Raw genomic sequence first — 27,366 nt, forward strand, 5'->3', positions numbered from 1 at the left:
TTCTTTCGCTAGTTTACGCGCCATTATGTGTGACGTTATATGCGCCCTCGGGCTTGAAAACATCTATTAGCTATTTCATAAAAGAGGTTAGATTTAATCGACAAAAAACCAATGATCACGTTAACGGCTTGTAAATAATAATGTATTAAGATGTTTTGTGCCGTGTTCAGGTGTACTAGTTGTCGGTAGAAAGGATTTAGACTGAGTATTTTTCAATTTTTCGAAGGATGGTACGAGAAAAAAGATGTGGATATTTTTTTTTTGAGCAAAAACTTTACCTTAAAAAACACACCCAGTCACCTTTTCAAAAACCGCTTGGACAGAGACCCTGATAAACTGCGAGAAAATGTATTGAAGCTATAAGCACTGGTAGGCCTATAGCATACATTCTGTTTTGCTCTTCAAATTCAAAACACACACGGGTCAACTGACCTTCACCTTGTAACAACATATATCGACGATACAATGTAACTTCTACCAACTGGTAGCTTTACAAAAAAAATTAAAAATACAAAATAATTGAACTTTTAATGATACAAATAATAGAATATTGTATTTCCTAACTTTAAATTGAATTATAAAATTATTTCCTTATTGAACTCGTAGCATCTTTAGTGCATTAGTATAACGCCGTACTCCCACTTTGTAATTCCTAAATACGTGCAGATCACAATTCAAAAATAGTTGTAAGATTGCTTTATCAAAATAAAATAATGTGATTACCACTTTGAATTTGATTATTTTTATTGAATTGTGTGTGTGTTGTCATTTTCTTTCTTTCCGAGATGCATTCGTGACAATAGCTTGGCATAGGGCCTAGTTGTCAACAATTTAACGTATCATAATTTGTCTAATCCAAATATAAATAATGATTGCACTGTTTATTTTAAAAAAAACAACACCAATTACAGATGTATAAAGGAATAACATCACCAAACAGTTTGTAGACAGCGACCCATATAAACATTATTTACTCACAATACTGCCGATTTCATACACGCTTTACTCGCTATAGTTGGGTATTTACATCGTTATATATGTGCACTGGTGGCGAAAACATATACAACTCGGAAAATTTGTCAACATTGATTTAAATGTTGCCCATGGTAAATAAATTAGGCTCCTAAAAGTTGAGTTTTTATTAATATCTCGCAGTACTTTCACAATCCGAAGGGCGCATGTGACATCACTGTACCACGTGACTACCTACCTAATTAACTAGACTTTTTGAAATCCGGGCTTAGATTTAAGTATGTTATTGTGGTTAATTATCGCAAAATTGCGGCGAACGAACTATTAGAATTAATTACTATAAGCATAAAGAAGACGAAATGCATATAATGTTGTATACTTTGAAAACATGAGATGTGTCCTTTAAGCCTTCCCGAGAATAATTACAGTGTTGTGTATAAATGTACCTCGGAGCACTTCGCACCATGTGACGTCACAATAAAAACGACGTCACGCCGTACAAGTTCTTACAGTTGTATCGCGTGGAAAATGTCATAATAGTATGTCGTTATTTACTACCGTTATCAAGTGATAAGCAGTATACATGGACAATGTTCTTGTCAAATGCTTATCATATAGCCATATATAATTTCTTTTTCATATGAAATCACTCAGCATTTATCATATCTAGTTTACGCGATGGTGATGTTCATTTTGTATTGTTACCTTGGAATCGCCTCTATATATTTTCCTGATTCTGATTAGCACTGTGTTTAATTTACATAATCATTGCGATGCCGTACCATGTATGGTGGTGCTTGATGTTTATATAATTCGCATCTAATAATGTCTTGCATTTTCTCGAAAATTAAGAAATATGCTTCATTAGATGCATTTTAAACCTACTTCCTTCTATCGGAGAACTTGCTCCCAATACTTTTCAGTTAATGTAAAGTAGGCTCTGTTTTTCAATATTAAAAGGGTCGGCCTGCATGTAAACGACATCGTTGCACTTTTGCAATTATCACAATCATTTTTGCTGGATATAAATATATAATGTCACGTGATAGTCTCGTGATGATAAACACAGGCCTCGATGAAAAGATATGGAAGCTTACTGTGTATCGGTTTAAACGCCGTCTCGTTCTCGGATACTTTTAATTAAATAGTATGTATATAAAACACTAAAGACCATTTTATGCATCTATTTTACTTTATTTTGGTATGGGACGCCTTAATTCAATTGATCGTGTAACATGAAATTAAAACTACATAACGACGTGTTAAGCTACTAATGGTGGTGGATTGGACGATTTTATAAAAATGTTATTCATTAAAAGAAATAGAATTTGTTTGCTATTGAACAAGGCGCGATTTATGTATATAGTATAACAAAGTCAATGCATAAACGTACATTCAAAAAGAAAGTAAAATGTCATGATTATTACTATCATTTGCTAAATGGAGACATGTAAATGTGTCACATAATGAATACACATAATATTTATAGTGGATTGCCTAATCAAGCACTTTAATTATCAGTTTCATGATTAGAATTAAATCCCCCAACTGTTTAATTCAAATAGACAGTGCTATCAGAACAAAAAGTTGGGAAGCCATCTCTAGTACATCCAGGGGTCTGTGTCTGCCCAACTCTATATTGCATTACTTATAGGAGTTATGGGATTGATCTCTATTTGTTATCTTCAAATTTCATTTGCAAGTGTACCCATCCTTGAGTACATGTTGTTTACTTTATCTTAAAGTCGAACAAAGATATTTCACTGAAAGGGGCATGTACACAATATGAGCTGGACATTTTTAAATTTTGTGGTGTTTTTTTTTCATTTTTCATTGCGTAACTAAGGCATTTTTAGTGGTCAATCAGAATTTGAATTCCAGTTGCTGAGTTACAAGTGCGATGCAGCACTCACAAGGCTTTGTTATGTAAACAAGGATCGTGCCATGTTTTGTTTACATATATATTGCGTAATATAAAGCAGCATGTTTAAAAAATGAAGTGTGCCGAACATTAGAAGCTATTTACTTGTGAAGAATTAACTTGTAAATTGACAAAGTCTGCTTTAAACGAAATGTGTACTAGTATCTTTAACCCGCGTTTAATCAAAAGCATGACATAAGCTTTATTTACATACCAAATAATTATGAGCTCTGTATCCCCCATGTGTCGCGACAAACTGACAGGGGATGCTTACTCCTCCTAGGCACCTGATCCCAACTTTGGTATGTCCAGGGTCCGTATTTGCCCAACTATATATTTTGTATTGCTTGTATGAGTTATGAGATTGATCACTGTTCGTTATCTTCACCTTTCATTCAAACTTTCGCTAACCATTAGAAATACCTTAGTTAAGCATTCTAAACATTCAAAATCGAAATTGAAATTTGAAAATTGTCGGCTAAATTCATGATCATACCCCTTTAAGTTTCAAGATGGTTGCAAATTCATATATTGTTTTTCTTCAGCATTTCTAATTATTTTATGCTATAGCTACGTAGACACTATGGGAAAATTTACACTATGTTTTTGATTACAGGGGCAACATACATCGGATTTCTTCTGGAAGTTGAGGAATGCATTGCCTAAAGGACTAGCTTTGACAGATATCTTATCATCCGACAGATATTTTGAAGTCGAATGTCCACCAAGACATTTAAATTACGAGGAAAAGAAAGCTATAGAAAATGTCAAAAAATGCATTGTCAAAACCGTCATGCAGTTGCCTCAGTGGGGAGAAGAAATTCCTTTAACTTGGATAAAGTTAGCCGACATTCTTAAGAAAAAGAAAAGAGAAGGAGAAAGAATCCTGAAAAGAGTTGCATTGCAAGAAATGGAAGAATTTACATTTTCAACTGAGCAGGACATTGACGATATGCTTCGATTTCTCCATGAAATTGGACATGTTTTATATTTTGCAGATAAGAAATTGAAGGATACGATTATAATCAATGTCCAATGGTTTGTTGACGCGTTTAAACACATCATCACCGATCGAAAGCACGTGCCAGGCAATAATAAGGCATGTGACGAATGGATGGGAACAGGGAGAATTTCCGAATCAACCTTTCAGAAAATATGGGAGGATTCCGGAGACGAATCATACGCTCTGTATCAACAGGACATTTTACCATATATGCAGAAACTTGGACTTATGACCAAAAAACTGACGGACTCAGAAAAGAAACCAGATATACACTACGTCCCAAGCATGAACAGAGTGGAGTTTTCCGAGGAAAATCTGGACGTAATCAATAGAGGACACAAAACATCTGTTCTTATTTTTCATTTCAAGACGTATTTGCCCCATTTCTTCTTCTTCCGCCTGGTTGTTAGTTGTTTGGAGAAGTGGAGAGCACTCGATCAAGACATGTTTTGTAAAAGTGCAGCATTTTACAAGACAGGCGATTATAGCCATTGTATTGTCATTGCTGTTAACAAAACATCGATTCTGTTGCAAGTATTTACACCTGGTAAGAGCAGGGAGCTACAAACCGAAAAAGTCGTAGAAATAAGGAATGAGGTTGAGAAGTTTGTTGAAGAAATAACAGAAACCTTTCACGATCAAGTTGGCTATGAAATAGGATACTCTTGTGAGGATGTGGCAATTACTAGTGTCGATGAAAATAACTTTTTGCCAGAGTCCGAAGCGTTAAAATTTGAAAAAAGCGTAACGTGTCCAAACCATATTAAGGCAAAATCACCCCACGACGTCAACAGGCGTGACTTGATTGGATGTTGGAGGAGCGATATTTGAACGTTGTAACACGATGACAACAAATATAAATGCGTGTTTCACAAGCGCACTATGCAATACAAACTGTTTGAATATTCATTTCACAAACCCATCTATATACTTTGATTCCAAACTTACCCTGCGCTAAAATTAATATACACTTAACCATATGTTACAGGACATGTACATAGTATCAAACTTCCATATATCCTGAACAAAAGCAAAATCATTTCCCCAAATATTCTGATAAAAAAAGCTGTATCATTTCCACACAAAATTTCTTTTCAAACAAAAGACAAAATAGAAAAAATCACATAGAGGACCAATATGGTCAAATCTTCTGTGTAACTTTTAAAAACTGAAATGGTTCTTACTTAGCATTAATGTACAAATAATTATAAACTAGTTCATCCGACTATATGTAACTGATTTTACCCGCTTCATTTTATATTCTATTTGAATATCAAATGTGTAGTGATTCTTTACCCCTGCCATTGTAACTGGATAATAGTAATCGTTTCAATATTCTATTTCGTTTTCCAATGTAACCCTTTAATGCATTTGTTCATTTTTACTGATGAAGGATTTATTGCTGTTAGAAATTTAATATTTTTTTTCTGTCGTTCATGACCTCCTCAAAAACATTCTTTTAGGTTTCATTTCTCCAGCCTATACTGTAAACAGGGAAATATTCGCCACCTAATCTAATTACCTAGTTTGTGTAAATATTTCAAACAGAAACCAATTAAGAGAAAGTTTAACAGGACAATGACCTTTATAAAAGTTATCAGTTACCACTGCTTTTCGAAGACGCAAGTCCCTTCATGTCCATAACTGCAATTAATAAAAAGAAATCTCATCTGACTTGGGTGCCTTTGTATTGAGGGTACCCTTTAATATCATTTTACAAAGCAAGATGGAAAATTATTGACACACTCTTTATGTCACTGCTCTGTTTAATTTAAATAATTCTGGCAACGTCACTATATATATATGTTCGTGATGTCAGTAGGGTATTGTATTAAACAGCTGCTGCATAAAACACGATATTTTGCTAAGAAACGCCTTAGATACACATTGATATACATTGATGTGGGAGAGTCCCATACTGCTGTGGGTTTTCAGTCTTGTTTTGAAAATGTTTACAGAAATATGATTTGATGACGTTACAAAGCATTGCTACTTTTTATCCGCTTTTAACTTGGAAATAATGAACTGCTTTGATTGTAACTATCTGTATCAATAAAAGTGTGTCAGACTCCTCACCAAGTTTTAGTTAGTGTTTTATCTATCAATATAGATTTATTGATGAATTGTTTTCGGTTTTAAGCAATATATCAGCCGTTTTTCGGGTGTACAAAGGTAACAAACAGTAAAAAAGTGTATATAGCTTACAGCATGCAAATTCAAAATAAACACGAATCTTGGAAATCTGAAGTGATGTCAAATTCGTAAAAGGAGTAAGTATCCCTTGTTGGCCACCGTGAACAATATCTGAATCTGGTAAACGGGGTAATCCACAGTCCAAACCAGAATGCAAATAACGACCTAGCAATTGGTATGAAACATGTAAGGCAGCAGTCGATCTAATGTCGTATCATATTCACAGATTATATCATTATAACAACCATGGAATTAGCGACATGTTGATTATAAAAACACTGTTAACAACACTGTAACAGCAATTTATTTGTCAGCAGCCTGTCTCGATTTTTAAATTTATATCTTATGAGACAAAATTTATTCAAAACCTATCTGAGAAATTAAAACCGCTGTGTCTTTACCCCGACGTTTAGATGCATCGGCAGTTTATCTAGTATACTCAGTTTCTTTTATATGTCGATTCGAAATAATCCAGTAAACTCGAAATAAAAACAACATACCAGAGAGTCCTGCATATCTGCCTCATATTTGGATATTTTATTGAACAGTGAGGGATAACTATTGTCCAGAACCGACTGATGTCAAGAACTGTTTGCATGCAACAGTGTTGTAAGATAGCTTGTGTAACATTAATTTTCAATGCTCTCTACAAGTACAGTGAGGTCAATGACCCCAGATACCTGTTTTTGTTTTGTATATTCCGGTACATATGATAACCACTCATAATTCATGCAAGGTGAAGATAACGAACAGTGATCAATCTCATAACTCCTATAAACAATACAAAATAGATAGTTGGGCAAACACGGACCCCTGGACACAAGAGAGGTGGGATCAGGTGCCTTGGAGGAGTAAACATCCCCAGTTGACCGGTCACACCCGCCGTGAGCCCTATATCCTGATCAGGTAAACGGATTTATTTGCAGTCAAACTCAGTGTGCCAAGAGCGGCTTAACAATTTGTATGAAACAAGTCAGACAGCATTTGACCCAATGATAGGTTGTATTGACGAATTAGATCATTATAACGACCATATAATTTGCGAAATGCTGACTTCAATCGAGACTGTTGAAACCCCTGTACCATCAACTTGTTTGTCAGTAGTTTCCCTCGATTTAAAAACTGACTTTACGCAGAACAAGCTCTTACATGTCGAATCAGTTGAGATATAGATACATCATATGCAGGTGATAATGGAATATTGCTACATAAATATGGGAAGTTGACGATGGAGAAGCTGAAATCATCCCGTTTATCATACAGTTGAGTTGTCAGTTTGCCGTTAATGTCTACTTTCAATAAAATATGAAGCAGAAGTGGACGACTCTGTGGTGTCCTTTATTTTGAGCTCACAGGGATATATTAAATCGACATCATATTATGAATGAAATTTATTATTGTTAATAGACAAAACGTCATCGATATATCGAAATGTCGAATTGAAGTCAAAAGTGAGAGATTTTTTTTTTCTTCTCATGTAGAAGTTTTTGAATAAATTCTGCGTCATATGAATATAGAAACAGGTCAGCTAACAAAGGAGCACAATCCATGTCCATGGAAATTCAAACAGACTGTTGGAAGACCTGATCACCAAAGACCACGAATATATTGTCAATTAGGAACTCTAGCATATTTTTTATTTCAACTTCAGAGTACATCTATGTCAAAATGTACGAAAGTTTCCCAAACACCCAAGCGTTGTAGTGCACATGGATACAGCTTTGGTAATAATCTTACAACATCAATGGATCCATTCACGACAACATTTTGATCCCTCTGGCAGTGTCATTCAAATAGGTTGCAACCAAATACCTCCTCTATAAAGCCAGCGTTATATGCGCTTGATAACTTGGGATGCAGGATCAGGGGTTTCGTTCATCAGTTGCCCAGGATAGATTTACTCTTGGAATGCTCTTGGAATGCTGACAGTGTTTTGGTAATGTCATGTAGAAAGACGACAGGACACGGCTTTGCACAAGGTGGTATGGGAGATGGAAAGACTAGTCAATTGTCTTGTTCTTATGGCGACAGATATTTAGGGAAAAGCTATGTCCTTGAAGTTGAATCCAATATGGAGGATCATCCACAGTTTGGCGGGATTGATGTTGTTAATCGGAGACAGCTACTATCACATCAGTAAACACCCTGTGAAGGACAATCTTCCGTACCCCTTTCTACATATCACTCGTAACATGTAGACATATCCGGGTATTCACCTCGTGTGTATACGAGACGAGGTTTGTCATGCCAAGAGCATAAGGATATCTGTTTCAGCAGCCGTTTGGGGTAGCGCAGTGGCAAAGCGTTCGCTACGTAATCAGGATGTCGTAAGTCCCACTGGTGCCATGACCACATCAAACTTTACATAAAGGTAAGAAGTGATTCCTCATTCGCAAAACAGTAGCATTTGAAAGTGGAAATTATGGGTCTTTCTGATAGAACCTTAAGCAGGAGGCATTGGCACGTTTTAAAGAAACATCATTTTTGCAAAAGCTATGGTCTTTATAATGATGAAAAGGTGAAGTTAACGAAGAGTGATCAATTTCGATCATCGTTTTGCCAATACAACCTGTCGTTAGTTCAATCCTGTCTCATGTGTTCCCTATCAAATGTTAAAGCGTTCCTTAAATATCAACTTTGACTACAAATTACCCCATTTACCTGAACAAGATATAGGACACACGGCCGCTGTGACCGATCAACAGGGGGTGCTTACTCCGCTTCTCCATCTTCTACGCCTTCTGGTGTTTCCAGGTACCACTGTTTGCCCTACTTTTAATATTGTATTCTTTATTTAGATTGATGATTGTCCGTTATCTTCACATTTCACCACACACACATTGTTAATATTTACCAATGACGTTATAGGTTGATAGTTTTGAGGTCATAACCTCTACAAGTCATCAAAGGTTCGGCATTAACTGCCTTATTCCAGGATCTGAAATGCAAGTTTATCGCATATACTAACATGTTGAAATTCCATTTCACTTGATGTTGCAAAAAGTGTAAAAATGTGGTTCAGAGTATGTAGAACATAACATATATCACTTAGCTATACAGCATAAAGCTTCCTGTGCCACTGAGTCTTTCAAAGATTTCGGTTTACTAATATTTTGAATATCCAACTACTGCTTTGGGATTATTGAGAGCAAAATGTTCAGGCAATATGTTCTACTGTTTCTTTGTATATATATGAACCTTATTGTGAGCCTGTCGTTGCGGTGGAGCCATAATTTGAACAAACTGATATCCACGTGGTGTCATTTTAAATACAGTAGTTCAGTGAAAATATTTCCAAATGATCATTATCTAATTCCACGATTTCAAACACTTATCACTTCGCTCACATTACTTAAAGGACACATGACACAAAAAATTATTTGTCTGTAATCATTGTCTTTATAATCCTTAAGTCAGATTCTCACAATGAATCTGTTAAACACGCATCCGTTTCACAGCTAAAGCTGTAACACTGTACTGATAAGCAGCCTGACCTCAACATGCATATTCTAAACCCCAGAGATCGGAAACAGCCGGGGTGACGTCAGAGATGAGCTACAGCACAAAGATGTTAAATGCTTCTACAGAAGAGATACTATAAATCTTTCTTATCACTGATCAAAGACAGTTTCCCTAATTACCAGTAATGGGTTAAATGCTAAGTCATAAACAAAGAACATGCACACTCATATGTCTTTGTATCTAAAGAGTTATTCATATAGTTTGTAAGGATGCCGTATTGTGCTGTTTATAATTGTTCAACCTCTTCAAAAGTGGACAAAAATGTGTCATTTTTTGCTTCCCAAAAGATGCAGGTCTTCAAAATGCATGGGTACATTACTGTCGTAGAAGAGACCTTACATTAACCAAATGCAGTACAATATGTGAGAAACACTTTACACCAGATCAGTATTCTCGTTATCCACCCCGGTTAGCTGAATTAGGTTATCCTAATGCTCGTGCTCAGTTAAAAGATGATGCTGTACCCGATGTTGAGTGGCCTACCCAAGGTAAATGTTCAACTTAATCAAATACTGAGAAAAAACCATCTGGGTATGGTGCATATAGAAAACGACAAAGATTTCAGGTAAAAAAAAAACAATTTTTTTTTTACAATATGATTACATATGTGCTGCAAGTTAACTGCTTTTTACTATTCGTATTTTGTATCAGGATTCAAATTTAAATTTGGGGAGGGGGGTGCAAAGCTAGAGAAAATTGTTACCAAAAGAAAACAAAGATCAATTTTTATAATCCCCGTGTTATGATAGGTTTCTTACATTATTCATATGTGACATACATTTTTATAGATAAGGGGTTCAGAATGCCATGATGTCTATTCATTAGACATGTACAGAATTTTTGTTGATTTTTTTTTCAATATATACACGATATACATACTGGTACATATTTATATATGTTTAGCAATTTAGAGCTTGGGGGAAAGGAGGATCAACAACCTAATTCTGCTGCAAATGTGAATATCAAAGTTTAAGTTTATTACATGATTTCCAAGAATATTTTAGTGCAATTGAATCTTTGTTATTTCTTAAATGACTTTGTATATATTTAAAAACAGGTATTAAAAGAGGCTTTCATAGAAAGTGATGATACTGATCTCAGTGATCATAATGTTGCAGAAGAAAGTGTAAATGTAGATGCAGATGTTTCTGAAACCCAAGCAGTAATCCCTTCATCTTTGAGTAATGTTTCTGCAGAATTTGAGTCATTAACAGTTGATAAAGCCATCCGTGTTTTTTCCAACATTAACGTCAAAATAAAAACAAGAAGAATATAAACAGGAAAGTCAAAAATAGGTTTCAAGACAGTTGATGCTGAAGATCAGTGCAGTGAAATTCAATACGTTACGGTGAGAATTTGCAAGAAGCTCACCCCTGACGTATATAACACACACGTAACTCTTATATCATTAACTATCGGCACTGCTTGGAGAACTGCTTCGGCTGGTGTTTACATATTACTATTTCCAGCTGTGCCTTGTTATCAGATGCTTGTTTAACAGATTAAGTGTGAGAATCTGACTTAAGGATTATAAAGACAATGATTACAGACAAATAAATTTTTGTGTCATGTGTACTTTAACGATATGTATTTTTTCTAATCCTAAAATACTTTATATAAAGTTTTCCTCTCGGTTCTGTAGAAGAAAAGGTGAACAAGAACATACACCCAACAGTCATTTATTACATGTAATTTAAACTTGTCCACACATAACTATTCAATGAAACGAATGTTGTTGTTTTTATCAAAGTGACTCTAAATAAATATATAACACTTGTTTATTTTTTTCGCTCTTGCCCGATATTCCAGTACTGTCATAGTCAGAAGTGCTTTAACAATGTCCTCTCTGTCCTCTTCTAAAAGGTAATTGTACGGTCTACTGTAGTAGAGAATGGGTCTCTCTTCCTCCTTTAACAGGAGCGATTCACGTGATGATGTCTGAATCTCTGTCATTGTATCTTCCTTCATTAATAACCTTGTAAATGTAAGTTTGACCTGCAATGAAATATGAAACTTTCTGTTTAAAATGTCACGAAGATTGCCTTCTCAGTGCAAGATAGAATGTGGGTTGTTACAGACTGGTTTTGAATTTTAAGCTGTTGTAAGTATAAATGGTTCCCTGTAAAATACCGGTAATTGTGGGGTTTCTGAATTATTGACCCACATTAAAGGATCAATATGATTAATATGTGTTCAATAAGACATGTATCATCCACTCAAAAAATCATCAAAAGAAAGTATCTATCAACAACACGAGACCAATGAGGCACAATACTCACCAAAGTCACATAGGTTCTGTTGCTCTAAGTCCTAATATTTGTAATATATTTTCTACCTCCTTCGTTCGTATGAAAATATTTGAACCCATATCATATCCCCAACCCAGCCCCAAAGGGTCATAATTAACTTACCAAATTTACATAGGAATGTATCTTTAACAATATTACTAACATTGTGGTGTTACTGTTATGTTGTGGTGAAAATGTTTATAGCTATGTTCAAGTACTAAACGGTAGGTAAAATATGATCCCCAATTACATCCCCACTCTTATACCTAGAGTTCATAGTTTAAAAAAAAGAAATGCGTTAAATACATTATTCTATATGTACACCCCCCGGAAGGCCATATTGAAAGGATTAATTTCATAATGTCAGTGATGATACGAAAAAATATGGGTTATCTTCTAATTAGGGGCAACCACAATACCAATAATGGCCTCTCTAAATACCTAGCAGGTATTTCAAATTAAAATAATTAGGTCTTGTGACTTGAAATCGAAGGGTCCATTTACTCTTAAGGGGCTCCAGTAACAAATTTGAAGTCTATCATAAGAAAATTCATAGGATAATTAGCGGACATTATCTGACTATACCCAGTTTGACCCTTGACCATGAATCCTCAAAATAAAGAGGGCTATCCATTCCTTAGTATATACCAGTTTGTCAAGTAAAGGGTTCTTAAGATATTGAGCAAACAATATTTTCCTTTGTCCAAAGTAGATTGAACTTATGACCTCAAAATTCATTGGGGTTATTTACGTTTAGGGCGGACCATAATAAGAAGGTGTAAACATGTCAAGCAAAGGATCTTCAGTGTACAGAGACGAAAGCACTTGATCTTCTAACTTACACACTGACCGATCGACATACCGACCGACAGGTGCAAATCAATATGACCCCTTGTTCAACAGAGCAATTACACGTGCGTCCACACAAGTAGGGGATGTTTGCATATTCATGTTTTATCGTAGTATGGACCTACGACTTTTGAAAAATAGGCATTGGAAATCCCTATATATATCTTCAGTTAAAACTTTCAATCCACATTTTTATCATACCTTCCCGCAAGGGCCCTAACTTAAAAAAATACTCTCTTGTATTCTGTATGAAAGGTGAAGATAACGAACAATGATCAATCTCATAACTCCTATAAGCAATACAAAATAGAGAGTTGGGCAAAAACAGACCCCTGGACATACCAGATATGGAATAATGTGCCTAGGTGGCGTATGCATCGGCTATCAACCTGTCCCACCCACCATGAGCCCTATATCTTGATCAGGTAAAAGAAATTATCCGTAGTCAAAATCAGTGTGCCACGAACGGCCTAACAATCGGTATGAAACACCTTAGACAGCATTTGCCCAATGATAGGTTGTATTCGCAAACTAGATCTTTATAACGATCATAAAATCTGCGAAATGCTCACTTTAAACCAGGCTGTTGGAATCCCTGTATCATCATCTTCACAAGTCATGACTTATTGAGTGCGAGGTAACGAAGCAATAACCCTTGATTTGAAAAGATACTGCACCAAGAACTTGTTTGTTAGTAGCCTGCTTCGACTTGAAAACTGACCATAAGCAGAACAACTTCTTACGTATCGAATCAGTTGAGATATATAAACACCATATGTAGGTGATAATGGCATATTGCTACATATATATGGGAAGTCCAAGTACTGAATAATTGATTGTTTTTTTTAACTTATTTTCTGAGACCCAATGCAGGGATGATACAAACTGATTAAATGTTGCACTGCATGAAACGTATGGTATCAATAGTGTGGGAGCTTTCCGTAAAATATGCAGCATCTTTAGAAAACATATGGTTTACGCAAGGTATGAGTTTGGAAACGTCCAATTTATAAGGGTTTACGGAGTATGCAAACCTTGGCTGTTCCCGATTCCAGGTGGTTTACGCAGCGGGAACTTGCTGAACCCTCACCGTTTCTGTACTACTGAGACTAGTCACCACTCAAGTCTACGTACTGCTGAAACTAATTTATGACCTAGGTTTAAGCAGTACAAAAACTTGTTATTGTGAATAGCATACCTTTCTCTAAAATATCGCATATGGGATTTATGAGATTGATCATTGTTCGTTATCTTCATTTTACACTTGTGACCTACCAGAAATGTAATAATTTCCGTTTTCTGTTTTTTCTATTGGTCAAAAATATATAAAAATCTGACACATTACAATATGAGGAATTGACTGATTGCGACCCACAGGTCAATCGATTCAATGCGATATTACTGTTATACAAATGTTACGCATTTCAAACTTAAAGAGAGGCGGATCAAGCAATTTTCTCCCAACTGAAAAAAGGATTTTTAGAATAAAACGTCAAAATCTACATTTGCTTATGGCCGGTTGCGTATATCGGATTCAAACCCCTGGTCAATGATACCGGGCTTACATCCAGATTTATGTGTTGCAGACAAGTAGGTATGGCTGAGGTGAGAACGGCTCAGAATTATGGTTGATTATGAACGAAGTGCGCAGGTGGTTTAAACCCAGCTTTATGTATTTGGATGTACTGGACAGATTTGGCAATATCACCTTGTAGAAAGGTTGATAAGAAGAGAACAAATTGTTCAAACAGACTTGATCCTATTATAATATATAATAATATAATTACTAGATAATAATATATAATACTATTATACTATTAATTATTATAATGATACATATTTTAAAGAGATTTCGACTTAGCAAAAGAGGTCCTTTTGTCTATTCTAGACGACATTGATGGTGGTTTGGGCAATAAAATTCTGCACAATTCATGGGTTCCTCCATTGAACTGAGATATCAGGATACTATTCAACTGGAGGTTTGTTATCAATAAATCGGGATTTGTTTCGAGGTACACAGATGCAACATGTCGATAATCATTATGAAAATATCGCGTGTAATAGTCTCTTTGCCAATCTTTGGATAATAATGATGTAAACTTTCATTGAAATAGAACTGCAGATGTCCAAAGAGCGTTTATGCAACAAAGTAGCATACCTTGTTTTGCAGGACTGATGATGTACCAACATTCTCAATATTTTTCCAGAAGAGTGATCATGCTCAACTGTTTAGAAATTGGAAAAGTTATTTTTCTAAGTTTTGGATAGGCAATCTATTACCACGAACTCAAAACTAATAAATGTTGTGGTACGATTGTATCGCAATATACACGACAGTCGAATTTTTATAGATTTCAAAAATAGATTTGTGCGAAATTTGGGCGCACAAAAATAAATGTAGTCTTTCTTTATTATATTTTGGCCATCGTTTTGTTTATTCTCGGTGATATATTTCCTGGAATCAATCACTGCAAATCCAATAAAACGGACTTTTCCAGTGCTGTAACATTTGCGTTGAGATTAATCCCTGTTCGTTATTTCACCTTTTATTTGGACACTTGAGTCATGAGATTAATCCCTGTTCGTTATTTCACCTTTCATTTGGAGATTTGAGTCATGAGATTTATTACCGTTCGTTATTTCACCTTTCATTTGGAGACTTGAGTCATGAGATTAACCACTGTTCGTTATTTCACCTTTCATTTGGAGACTAGAGTTATGATATTAATCCCTGTTCGTTATTTCACCTTTCATTTGGAGACGTGAGTCATGAGATTAATCACTGTTCGTTATTTCACCTTTCATTTGGAGACTTGAGTTATGAGAGTAATCACTGTTCGTTATTTCACATTTCATTTCGAGACTTGCATTTTTGTTTACATCCGCGTGTGACTTAAGGTCATGTGTAAGAATTATTCAGAAAAATGAAGCTTTATATCCTATTGTTTTTAGTGTAGGTCATTTATTAATATTACAAAACTAAAGACACTTTTCAAGTACCACAACATATATACTCCTCCGGTACTTTCACTTCACATGTTTACTTAAGATATCAAGGGTCATATGACGTCATTTGACAAGATTATGCAAGACGCAAATAGATGATCATAAATCGACACGGCGCACAGCCAGCTGTGCATAAATCAATGAAAACATGACATGATAGAAATGTATAAGTTTCACAGAATCGAGTATCCACTGTCCAAATTGCATCATCCGCTTGCAAACAAGTTAAAATGGCCCGCAAGATGAAAACCTACCCCTGCACTCTGTTTATTTGTGTTTTTCTCGAGTTCAGTGTATTGTTCAAGAATATTTCAAGATTTGGACAGTGATTTGTTCAAAGTTTTCAAATAATCTCATAGTATCACAATACATTTATTTTCCCCTAACCGTCGTCGAGTTTTATCTCCGATATGCATGTAAACACGTTATCTAATTAATATTCAAACGCAGCACTGATGTAGAATATTGATCCAAAATTAGATACTGGAAAGGGAAGTAACACGGCGGGAAAATTACAATTTATTTTGTAAATGTATACATGATACATGTACGCAGGACAACTAATGTATTTTAACCAAGAAACATTTACTTTAGTTTTAATCTTTTAACTCTATCTATATTTATTGTTTATTCGCCAATCAAGGTTCCTAGGGAAAGGGGGGTATGTACAGAAAACAATCATTCAGAATTACTAATACTATCAGAGTTCACACTTCTGCACTGCACATATCTATAGCTATATATGAAATACTGATTGCAGACAAGATTTAAATTAACAACATGATATATAAAATAAAATAACCCAACTGCCCCACCCATCAGTTTCTGAGACACTGGATAATCCTAAGTGATAAAATCAGTATAATTATAGTTTAGTAAGTACAGTATGCAAGTATAAAACACATGTAGGATCAAGTTGTTCTTAATGTTTTATGCTAATGCAGATAGGTTAGAATATAATGATTATATAAATGAAAACAATTAATTGTAGGAAATGTTCAGTAAAGAAGGTGTGAATTGTTGACTTGATTACAGGGGGCACCAAGGGACAGTGCCTGTTAACAGTATATGGTAATAAATTTATTGTACCGGACTGTTGGTCTTGTACTCCCAGTAAACAAGACAGTTATATTTAACAACTAATTCCAGATACATTTTAAACTCTAGTTTGTATTCAAACATTGTACGTTTGTAACGACATAATGATAACGGAGCGGATAAAAGATCTGTTTACAATCAGATTATTTAAATTCCAATCTTAAACCTCATGAATGAATGACAGTCTGATTACCCCCCCCCCCCCTTTTTTTCCCTATCGTCGTCAGGGACCATTAGAAGGGAGCTGGTTTTAATCAGACTACACACATAAATATACATGCACTATTTACCCTCGATCTAGGCCTAAAACGAAATAATTCCTTCAATGTGAATGTGTTAAACAAGCAAGTGTGTAATATATGTATAACATATATTCAAAAAATATTTCTTCGCTTTGGTATGAATACAACAACACACCAGTATCTATATATATATTTTTTGAAAATTTCACAGAGATCGGTGCGGTGTTGAATTTTCTGCATTACCTCGAACACATCATACGTGATGGCCATTAGTACAGCAAGTTCTTATATTTCTGAGCTTAATAACAGATCGAACTCAGTGCGTAATTTGTAACTGACGATTCGCGGTGCAAATCATGCGCTGATCCAGGAATATAGTCTCGGATGTCAATCCCTGCATTGGGGGGTCTAAACAAGGTTACAAACATGCAGTATCTACTAAATAGATGTAGAATATATACAAAAATATGATACACTACATGTATGTTTTCATGAAACACTGTTGAAAGGTGGTTGTCTATATTTGGACCCATGCTGCTCTTGCAATGAAACACAGTTTAGGGAAGGGGATGACTTAATTTGATAGTTTTAAAAACGATTAAAATGTAATGGAGTTATTACTTTTCAAATTGAGTGGGTTTGGGTAGGAGTCTGGACCCATGCAGCATCTGCTCTTGCAATGAAACATACATAATGAAGGGGGGGGGGGTATATGTATCTTGTTCTACAATGAATATTTGTATTATATCACTGTGTATATAAAATAAATCCGTGGGAATACTTAACGACTCGAGTTGGATTTCTTTTAGAAATAGTTTAAGGTGACAAGTTGAAAATCAAAATTGCTTTCAACAAAATATGTATCTAGAATACAGCCATCATACCATTCTCTCACCAGAGGGCGCGTTACGCAAGCTTCAAATGTAGTGCGAGAAGCGCACGGAACTCTGGGTAGAGAATGCCATCATACAAGCTACCGGAAAATCAGAAGTGACACATATTCCTCCACTATTTGGGGAGGGGGTATATTTTCCCATTTTAAAGAAATATTCTTAATTCATCATTGTAAATAAAGATAAGTGGCTGCAGTGTGTAAAATATCTAGTTCACCAAATGAGTGTCAATCTTTTTACTTCATATGACATCCCCCCCTTCACTCTCAAATACTTTTTATCACTTGACCATGAAGATGTAAAAGGATTAAAATTTGAAGTACTCAGTCAATGCAAAGTAATTCAAAGTGAATGTCAATTAAGTTTCAATAAAACTATTTCTCATTTTGTTTTGTGTTTAATTGAAAAAATTCATAGAACACAAGATTAGATGCTTTTTCAGCAGTCATTTTCTTCATATTAAAACTTGACAGTTTACTAAAGTTCATAAGCACAAATGTAAATGACAATTCACATCACTGAATGCAATTAGTGGATATCCTGGTTTGACCACTATGCACAGTGTAGTAAGCAGCTGATGGAGATGAATATTATCCACTGTAGTCAATATGGCTGTCATCTGTGTGTACTAAATGGAAAAAAGATAAAAGTTGCCAGTCAAAATATTTAAAACACAATACTGTAGGTCTAAGTGTTCAAGTTTATATGTGCATTATAACATAAAACATTCAAATTTCATACCATACAATAATATCAAAACATGCTTCATATGGATTTTTCTCTTATTTATCATTTTGAAGAAATTAATATTGACTAGATGTAAATAATGCCTATATTTATGTATATCCAGTGCCTGATTGGATTACTTAAAGTTTGTAAAAATTACCTTGTATGTACATTTGTGGTCACTGGTGTAGAGATGTGGAAAATTGGAAATATCATGCTCTTTGAAAAGTTCACATTCTTGTTGGTGTCATGCACATCTGTAAATAGCATTATCTCATAAATACATATGCCGCAAACATCCAATGTATTAAAGAAGGGTCTCAAATACACATAAAAAATATGGGCAATCAGTATGCATTCAGAGTCTTTTATTTTTCTTCCATTTATTCAAACTGTAATGTAAGCGAAAATATCCCAAGTTTATCTTTTTTCTAGTATGTCACTTGATAAAATTAAATGTGACTGTAAATCTAGAGCATCAAAATTGATGTAGTTACATGTGCATTTGTACAATATATTACCACATATACCCGATGCACTGATACTAGCGCCACCCCCACCCCCTTTGTTGAAAATATTTTTTGCAGCGATAAATCTGAAATGTGTTGATTCCCGGTCTAACTAATTTCTCTTTCGATTTTTAAAGTACTGTAATTGTTTTACACTTTTTGTAAGCTTTAGAGAATGGTCTTGTTGGGGTATAAAAAAAATGAGCACAAATTTTGCAATAAATTATAGGTTGCTAATGTCATACATGCAATACCAAATTATATATACAGTTTGACGTCATATGTACATGCCAAATATATATAAACGTTTTTACAAATATGCATATGAACTGTTCGTATTTTGTTTGTCATCATTATACATATCTCATGTAACATGATTGTATGCCAACATGCTTGGTGAATCAATAAATAAAAATCATACCGGTAGAAGCTTACAAAAAGCGTGAAAGGATTATTTGAATCGAAAGAAGGATGTAATAGACAGGGAATTTACTTATCTCAGAGAAATTATAGCAAGAAAAAAATCAAAACACAGAGGAAGGTTAAGTACATGTAATATCCATACTTTAGGTGCCTGTGGATTAGATACCCGCCTGTGATGCCACCTTTCCGGAATAACTTTGTGTATCATTTTCACCTTTATAACTATGTGGATCTCTTTTGTGTTTAAAAGGAAAAACGTGGGTATTACGTTTTCTACAGGCGAGGAGCCTCGTATTTGCACGACTTTGGTCGTCTACTTTAGTTTCCACTGTCTCGTGTTGTGTGTCCATGGTGTAAGTGTATGTTTTATGTGTGAAATGTATGCTCTTGTCATTTTCTATTTGAATTTTGGCATTACGATCTTGTACATGAATCGCACAGACAAATTTGTTGAGAAAATTCGGAATCTGTGTCATCGTATCAGTTTTTCCTACTGAGTTTCATACATATTATCCATAATGTAATTTAATTTTCTTGATAATAGAATAATTGTTATGAGCATACTGTGGTGTACCTTTTTATTGTTGTTTTCAGTTTTTTACCCTTTGATGTCTTGCCATAATAAACAATAAATAGTTTATGCCTTATCATTCGGGACCTGGTGAGACAAGGGTTACCTGCTGCCCTGAGTTTAGATCTGAGGCAGAACAGTAAAAACACATCTTTTCACATCGAGTGCAGTCCCATTCATTGATGTGCTGTGTGGTGGAGTGCTGTGCGTTGTGCATCTCAGTATTCAGTATTCAATGTACCTTGACGTTTAGGAATTCCATGGACGTGGACGGATTCCTCCGCAGTGCTATTATTCCGTACAACCTGGGATACTGTGTTTAATCTGCTACTGTTATCAAGTGCTTCACGAACATGCATATCCGTTGCTATTTAGACACATTTATATATGTATGATACACATGAAAGTTATGTAAATTTGTGTTTATGAAGGACAGTGTTTACATACATGTATAGCATTTTTATATTTTATTACAATTGAACATTGTCATGCATTAGTGGTATTTTTTAAATGTGTATTATGTTCAAATATTACAAATTGGCACAATTGAATGTATTTGGGCAGTGCCTTACTATGTATGAGATTTTTAGAATTTTTTGCACAATGTTAGTAGCTAGGCTTTTATGCGTGTGACTAGATACTGTATCCTTACCTAGGTAGTCTACTATTTTGTCTCTTCTCTAAGTGAACAGTACACATGCAATGTGATTCGGCCTTAATATGTCTAACTCGAATCAGAAACAAAACTTAGCCATGAAGTCGGAAAACGAATTCACCTTGTTAGTAGAAAATGCAGTTAGACGATCAGAACCTGCGTTAACTGAAAAGGGAAATATGCTGTATGATTCTGAAGTTCAAAAACTTTCTTCTAGTTTTGATAGAATTTGGAAAGATATTGAAACTAAAAATTTTGAGTACAATGCCAAGTCTTCAGAAATGGATGTAATCATGATACAGCGTTATCAGGAGATAGTTACAAGTCTGTATCACAAATAAGTGACTTCGTCGGATACGATTGTTGAATTTCTTATTCGAAAAAAAATACAGCTGACAGTAAAAGCGAACAATCAACACATTCTGAACTGTTTTCCAGACGTAAAGCAGTGGCTGAGAAATTTCTGGCTGGAATATTAGATCGCTTGCTGGAAGCAGCGGAAGTGATTTCTCAAAGGATGGAATCGAAACACACTGAAAAGACCAGGAAGTCTGTGTCGTCACAAAGTCTGTCGGCGATACTGTTGAACAAACAAATTAACGCAGAAAGGCAAAAGACTTGTTTACAATATTTGAAACACGAATTAACATTAAAAAAGAAAAAGACACCATTAGAAATGGATCTTCGTTTACTGAAACAGAAAAAGGAGACAGCTGCTGCTGAGGCAGAGGTGAAGGCAGCGAGAGACCATTTTACTCCGCTGAACTTTGATAACGATGGTCATCATTTACAGATCTCCAAGTAGGAGATAATGTCCAGATATTTGTCTTCTCTGGACCGAACACCCGAACAGTTTGCAAAATTACCTCCATCCAAGTTTCAGTCCACCCCTTATGAACCGGAAGTAGTAAGAGAACCTGCAGGGCCAACACTAGGATCTAACCCGAGAACTGTGGTTGGTGACCTTACTTCATTTTTACTGAAAAAGGATTTGCTGTCTTCAAGATTCATGGCATTCACAGATCAGCCAGAGACATTTAATGCTTGGAAAACTAGCTTTCAGGGTATTATGCGTGAACTTCGTACTACCCCACAAGAGGAGCTAGATCTACTCTCAAAATGGCTAGGACCTGAGTCCAAGGGTTTCGCCATGAACATGCGAACAGCAAACCCAAAGGATCAGAAAACTCCCCGGTAATATTCAGGAAAAATGGATAACCACAGTTGCTACCAAAAGACAATCAGGACTTCCATATCCACCATTCAAGTTCTTCGTAGACTTCATATTGGAAATGAGTCAAATAAGAAATGACCCAGGACTATGTTTGCTGGAACGAAAGAAAGAACACACACCTGTAACAGCTCAGTGCAAGGCAGTCGTGAACCGAAAGACAGAACTTGAAGATAAGAGCAAGGATAAAAGTACAGAGCATTTTGATCCAAGTAAAAGATGTCCACTTCACCCGAAAGATTTCCATGCACTAAACAAGTGTAGGAATTTCGTTCCAAACCAATGAAGGAGCGCATTGACATTTTGGTGAAACACAGAATTTGCTTTAAGTGTTGTAACTCGTCGGAACATTTTTCTAGAAACTGTACAGAGAAAGTTTCATGCTCAGTGTGTGCTTGCGATTCGCATCCTTCAGCTCTCCACTTAGATAACAAAGACCCTTAGGGCGGGGAGGAAAAACGAGAAAGTGAAACCAAATCAACGGTAAACAATAAATGCGCACGGATTTGTAATGATATTCCGGGTGGGAAATCGTGTTCTAAGACGATTCTTGTGAATGTGTATTAACAAGACAATCCATAGCATACTGTGAAACTTTACGCATTGATCGATGATCAGAGCAATCGATCCCTCGCTAAAAGTGAACTTTTTGATAAGCTTGATATCAATTCAGAACCAAAAGACTTTCAGTTACAAACCTGTCTGGAGTGAATAGTATGACAAGTACAATTGGCAGGAACCTTATGGTATCATCATTTGATGGCAATATGATACATCGATTACCACCAATTGTGGAATGTGAAGCTATCCCGGATAATCGAAATGAGATTCCGACACCTGATGTAACGAATCAATTCCCACACCCTACAGAAATAGCCAATTACATCCCTGAACTTGACCAAAAGCAGATATATTGCTTCTTATTGGCCGCGACTTAATTGAAGCACACCATGTATTTGATCAGAAAATTTTCCTTGGCGGTCCTTATGCTCAACGCTTGAGCCTAGGAGGGACAATTATTGGAGAAACTTGCTTGAATAAGGCACATCTACCAACAACTGTTTCCGTCAACAAAACATATATCCATGGTGATGGTAGGTCCTCTATTCTATTGCCTTGTGACAACAGCTTTGAAGTGAAATCTAGGATTCCACAGACTGTAATCGAAAAGGATACCTTATGCTCTGTGTTTGAGAGAACACCTGATGACGAAAGACCGGGATCTTCACAGGAAGATAGGATCTTCCTCGAAATTATGGGAGAGAAGTTTTACCACAAAGCTAGCGGGCGATGGACGGCTCCCCTTCCATTCAAGCCTGGAAGAGCCAGGCTTCCAAATAACTACACACAGGCAATCAAAAGGGCTAGAAATTTACATGCTAATCTGCAGAAGAATCCTGTGAAAATGGACCACGCCTTGACATTTATGGAAGAAATTTTTGCTAAGGGACATGCTGAAGTAGCACCTGAATTACGTCATAATGAGGAATGCTGGTATTTGCCAATTTTTGCCATATATCATATGAAAAAGCCAAACAAAATTAGGATGGTTTTCGACTCATCTGCATCATTTCAAGAGATGTCATTGAATTCTGTGATATTGTCTGGGTCAGATTCTACCAATAGTTTACTTGGTGTACTGCTTCGCTTGCGCAAAGAAAAAATGGAGTGATGGCAGACATTCAACAAATGTTTTACTGTTTCGGCGTATTTCAAGAACACCAGAATTACTTGCGTTTTTATGGTATAGAAACAACGATCCATCACAAAAGCTAATTCAATATAGAATGAAAGTACATGTCTTTGTCAACACTCCATCCCTATCAGTTGCCACATACGGCCTAAGAAAATCAGTTGCTGACCTTTCTAATCCAGAAGTGAAAGAATTAGTGCAGAGAAACTTTTATGGGGATGATTTGTTAGTTTCAGAATCACAAGAGGAAGAGGCAGTGAGAATTATACAAAGAACACAGAAGGCTTTGATGGATGGAGGAAACATAAGACTGCATAACATATCATCCAACTCTCCAAAGGTGGTCCGTGCATTTGATGAGGAGGACAGAGCCACTGAATTGAAGTGCATTGACTTGAAGTTCGATGACGTGCCCTCACAGAAAAGCCTAGGAATGTCGTGGGATCTGAAGAGCGATTCCTTCAAGTTTGTTGTCGCCTTTGAACCAAAGCCCTTTACCAAACGGGGAATGCTTTCCATGATGAATAGCATATACGACCCTATTGGCTTCATCAGTCCTGTAGTGCTGAAGGGGAAGATGATGTTCCGCAACGTGATGACTTCTTCATTTGATTGGGATGATCCTCTTCCACCAGACTACGAAGATGAGTGGAGAGATTGATGTACTTCCTTAGCTGACTTAGCTCATGTGAACTTACCTAGAACTTACACACCTGCTGGTGTGAAACATGCATCCAGTGTTGAGTTACACATTTTTTGTGATGCTTCCGAAGCTGCTACTTCAACAGTTGCTTATCTTAAGGTGAACCACACAGATCGGACGGATATTGGATTTCTGCTGGGAAAATCCAAACTAGCACCCACACATGGACATACAGTCCCGCGTCTTGAACTGTGTTCTGCGGTTCTTGCGAGTGAAGTTGCCAGTATTGTGATTGATAATCTAGACCACAAAATTGACCATATACAATTCTACTCAGACAGCCGCATAGTATTGGGATATCTTTACAACACCTCTAGAAGATATTATACTTATGTCTCCAATCGTGTTCATAAGATTTTAAAGGTTTCATCAGCGGAACATTGGACCTACGTTCAATCCGAGAAAAATCCTGCCGACATAGGATCCAGATCCATTGCGGCAAGAGATCTCCATAGCAGTGATTGGATAAAAGGGCCTCGAGTGCTAGAATATATTAGAGACTGTCAGAGAGAATTTCAATTGATAGATGCAGATCAGGATAGCAATGTTAGACCGCATGTGTCAACTCTTAAGACTGTCACTAGGAAAACTCTTGGGATTCAACGATTCCAGAGATTTTCTATCTGGAAGTCCCTGGCCAGAGGCATTGGATTTCTGAGACGTGTGATTCTTCGGAAACATGGAACTGAATATGACCAAACATCATCAAGTTTTCGTCAATCAACAGAGACATTCATAATAGGAATGGTTCAGCAAGAAACCTTTAACAATGAAAGATATAATCTCCAAGCAAGGAAACGTATTCCGAAGGATAGTTCTTTGACGAGACTTGACCCTTACCTAGATGATAACTCGATACTTCGAGTAGGACGACGCCTGCGCTTGGCAGATATTGGTGAAAACCTCAAGAATCCCTGTATCATTCCTCGATCACATATCGCTCGTCTCTTTATCACCAACCAGGATGACTTGGTTCATCACCAAGGACGTCACTACACTGAAGGCGCAGTCAGAAGTGCTGGCTATTGGATTATTGGTTGTAAAAAGCTAGTGTCGTCTGTGATTTACCATTGCATGGTTTGTCGCAAGTTACGTGGTCGTTTGGAGCATCAGAAGATGGCAGACTTACCTTTGTCACGTTTGACATCATCGCCACCATTTGCGTATGTAGGTGTGGACATGTTTGGTCATTGGGAAGTGGTCACGCGCAAGACACATGGAAGAAGGGCAAACAGCAAGCGTTGGGCAATATTATTTACCTGTCTTTCTTCCAGAGCTTCCCACATTGAGGTGGTAGAGGACATGTCGTCATCAGCATTCATTAACGCTCTTCGTCGGTTTATCTCCCTTCGAGGCAGAGTTTTGGAGTTAGGTCTGATAGGGGTACCAACTTTGTTGGAAGCACATATGCACTGGGCGTAGATGTGATTAATGTTGGGGACTCGCTCCTTAGAAACTTCTTGACCAAAAACAAGTGTTGTTGGATTTTCAACACGCCCCACTCTTCACACATGGGTGGTGTAAGGGGAAGGGTAATTGGACTCGCTAGACGTATATTAGATGCCATACTTTTGAGTCAACCTGCAAAGGAACTTACTCATGATGTTCTTGTTACGCTGATGGCGGAAGTGACAGCTATTCTCAACAACCGACCTTTAGTCCCAGTGTCTACAGACCCTAACAATCCATTGGTTCTTACTCCAAATATGCTTCTTACTCAGAAGTTGGAAGCTGACATTCGACTGTTTCAAGAACTTGATGTTAAGGACATGTATACATCTTGCTGGAAACGAGTACAAGTTATTGCACAGCAGTTTTGGAAGCGTTGGCAGAATGAGTATATTCATCTTCTTCAGCATAGAAAAAAGTGGACAGGTTCTAAGGACAATTTTCGTGTTGGAGATGTTGTCCTGCTTCGAGATAAGGAAGCTCACCGTAACAACTGGAGCATGGGTGTCATAAATAGAACTTTCTTGGACAGTGATGACAAAGTACGCAAGCTGGAGCTCCGCGTTTCCAAAGGTGGACAGCTTATCCACTATGTTCGACCTGTGACGGAAGTAGTAATTTTAGTCCCAATTCAGTAAATGATGTTATGTTTGAAAATTTTTGTAGTGACTGGCGTCAGGCGGGGAGTATGATGCCACCTTTCCGGAATAATTTTGTGTATCATTTTCACCTTTATAACTATGTGGAACTCTTTTGTGTTTAAAAGGAAAAACGTGGGTGTTACGTTTTCTACAGGCGAGGAGCCTCGTATTTGCACGACTTTGGTCGTCTACTTTAGTTTCCACTGTCTCGTGTTGTGTGCCCATGGTGTAAGTGTATGTTTTATGTGTGAAATGTATGCTCTTGTCATTTTCTATTTGAATTTTGGCATTACGATCTTGTACATGAATCGCGCAGACAAATTTGTTGAGAAAATTCGGAATCTGTGTCATCGTATCAGTTTTTCCTACTGAGTTTCATACATATTATCCATAATGTAATTTAATTTTTTTGATAATATAATAATTGTTATGAGCATACTGTGGTGTACCTTTTTATTGTTGTTTTCAGTTTTTTACCCTTTGATGTCTTGCCATAATAAACAATAAATAGTTTATGCCTTATCATTCGGGACCTGGTGAGACAAGGGTTACCTGCTGCCCTGAGTTTAGATCTGAGGCAGAGCACCCGCCTGTACTCATGTAAATCATGTTTATATAAACAAACAACAACTGGTACCATTTGAGTGTAACAGTGTGTTGATGGGGAATAGTTAATGATGACCAACTCCTGTTGAGGTTCTGAACAAGGCGTTTATTCAGCAAAGTATATATTAAGTTGATTGAAAAGAAAGCCCTGTAACAATTGTATAACAATAAT

At 36.3% G+C, this 27,366-nt stretch overlaps 2 protein-coding genes across 2 annotated transcripts in view; both read left to right on the forward strand.

Annotated features, from left to right (window-relative positions):
- LOC130052941 (uncharacterized) overlaps positions 1–5,971 on the forward strand; it is a 43,236-nt gene extending 37,265 nt beyond the window's left edge. The window contains exon 5 of the mRNA XM_056159230.1: positions 3,510–5,971. Coding sequence (XP_056015205.1) covers positions 3,510–4,727 — 1,218 coding nt within the window. The 3' untranslated portion in view covers positions 4,728–5,971. The remainder of the gene's footprint in view (positions 1–3,509) is intronic.
- Positions 1–27,366, forward strand: part of LOC125673012 (uncharacterized) — a 1,263,960-nt gene that overhangs the window by 813,367 nt on the left and 423,227 nt on the right. The window lies entirely within an intron of this gene.

The sequence above is a fragment of the Ostrea edulis genome, chromosome 3 (assembly GCF_947568905.1).
Source record: "Ostrea edulis chromosome 3, xbOstEdul1.1, whole genome shotgun sequence".
Classification (NCBI taxonomy): Eukaryota; Metazoa; Mollusca; class Bivalvia; order Ostreida; family Ostreidae; genus Ostrea; species Ostrea edulis.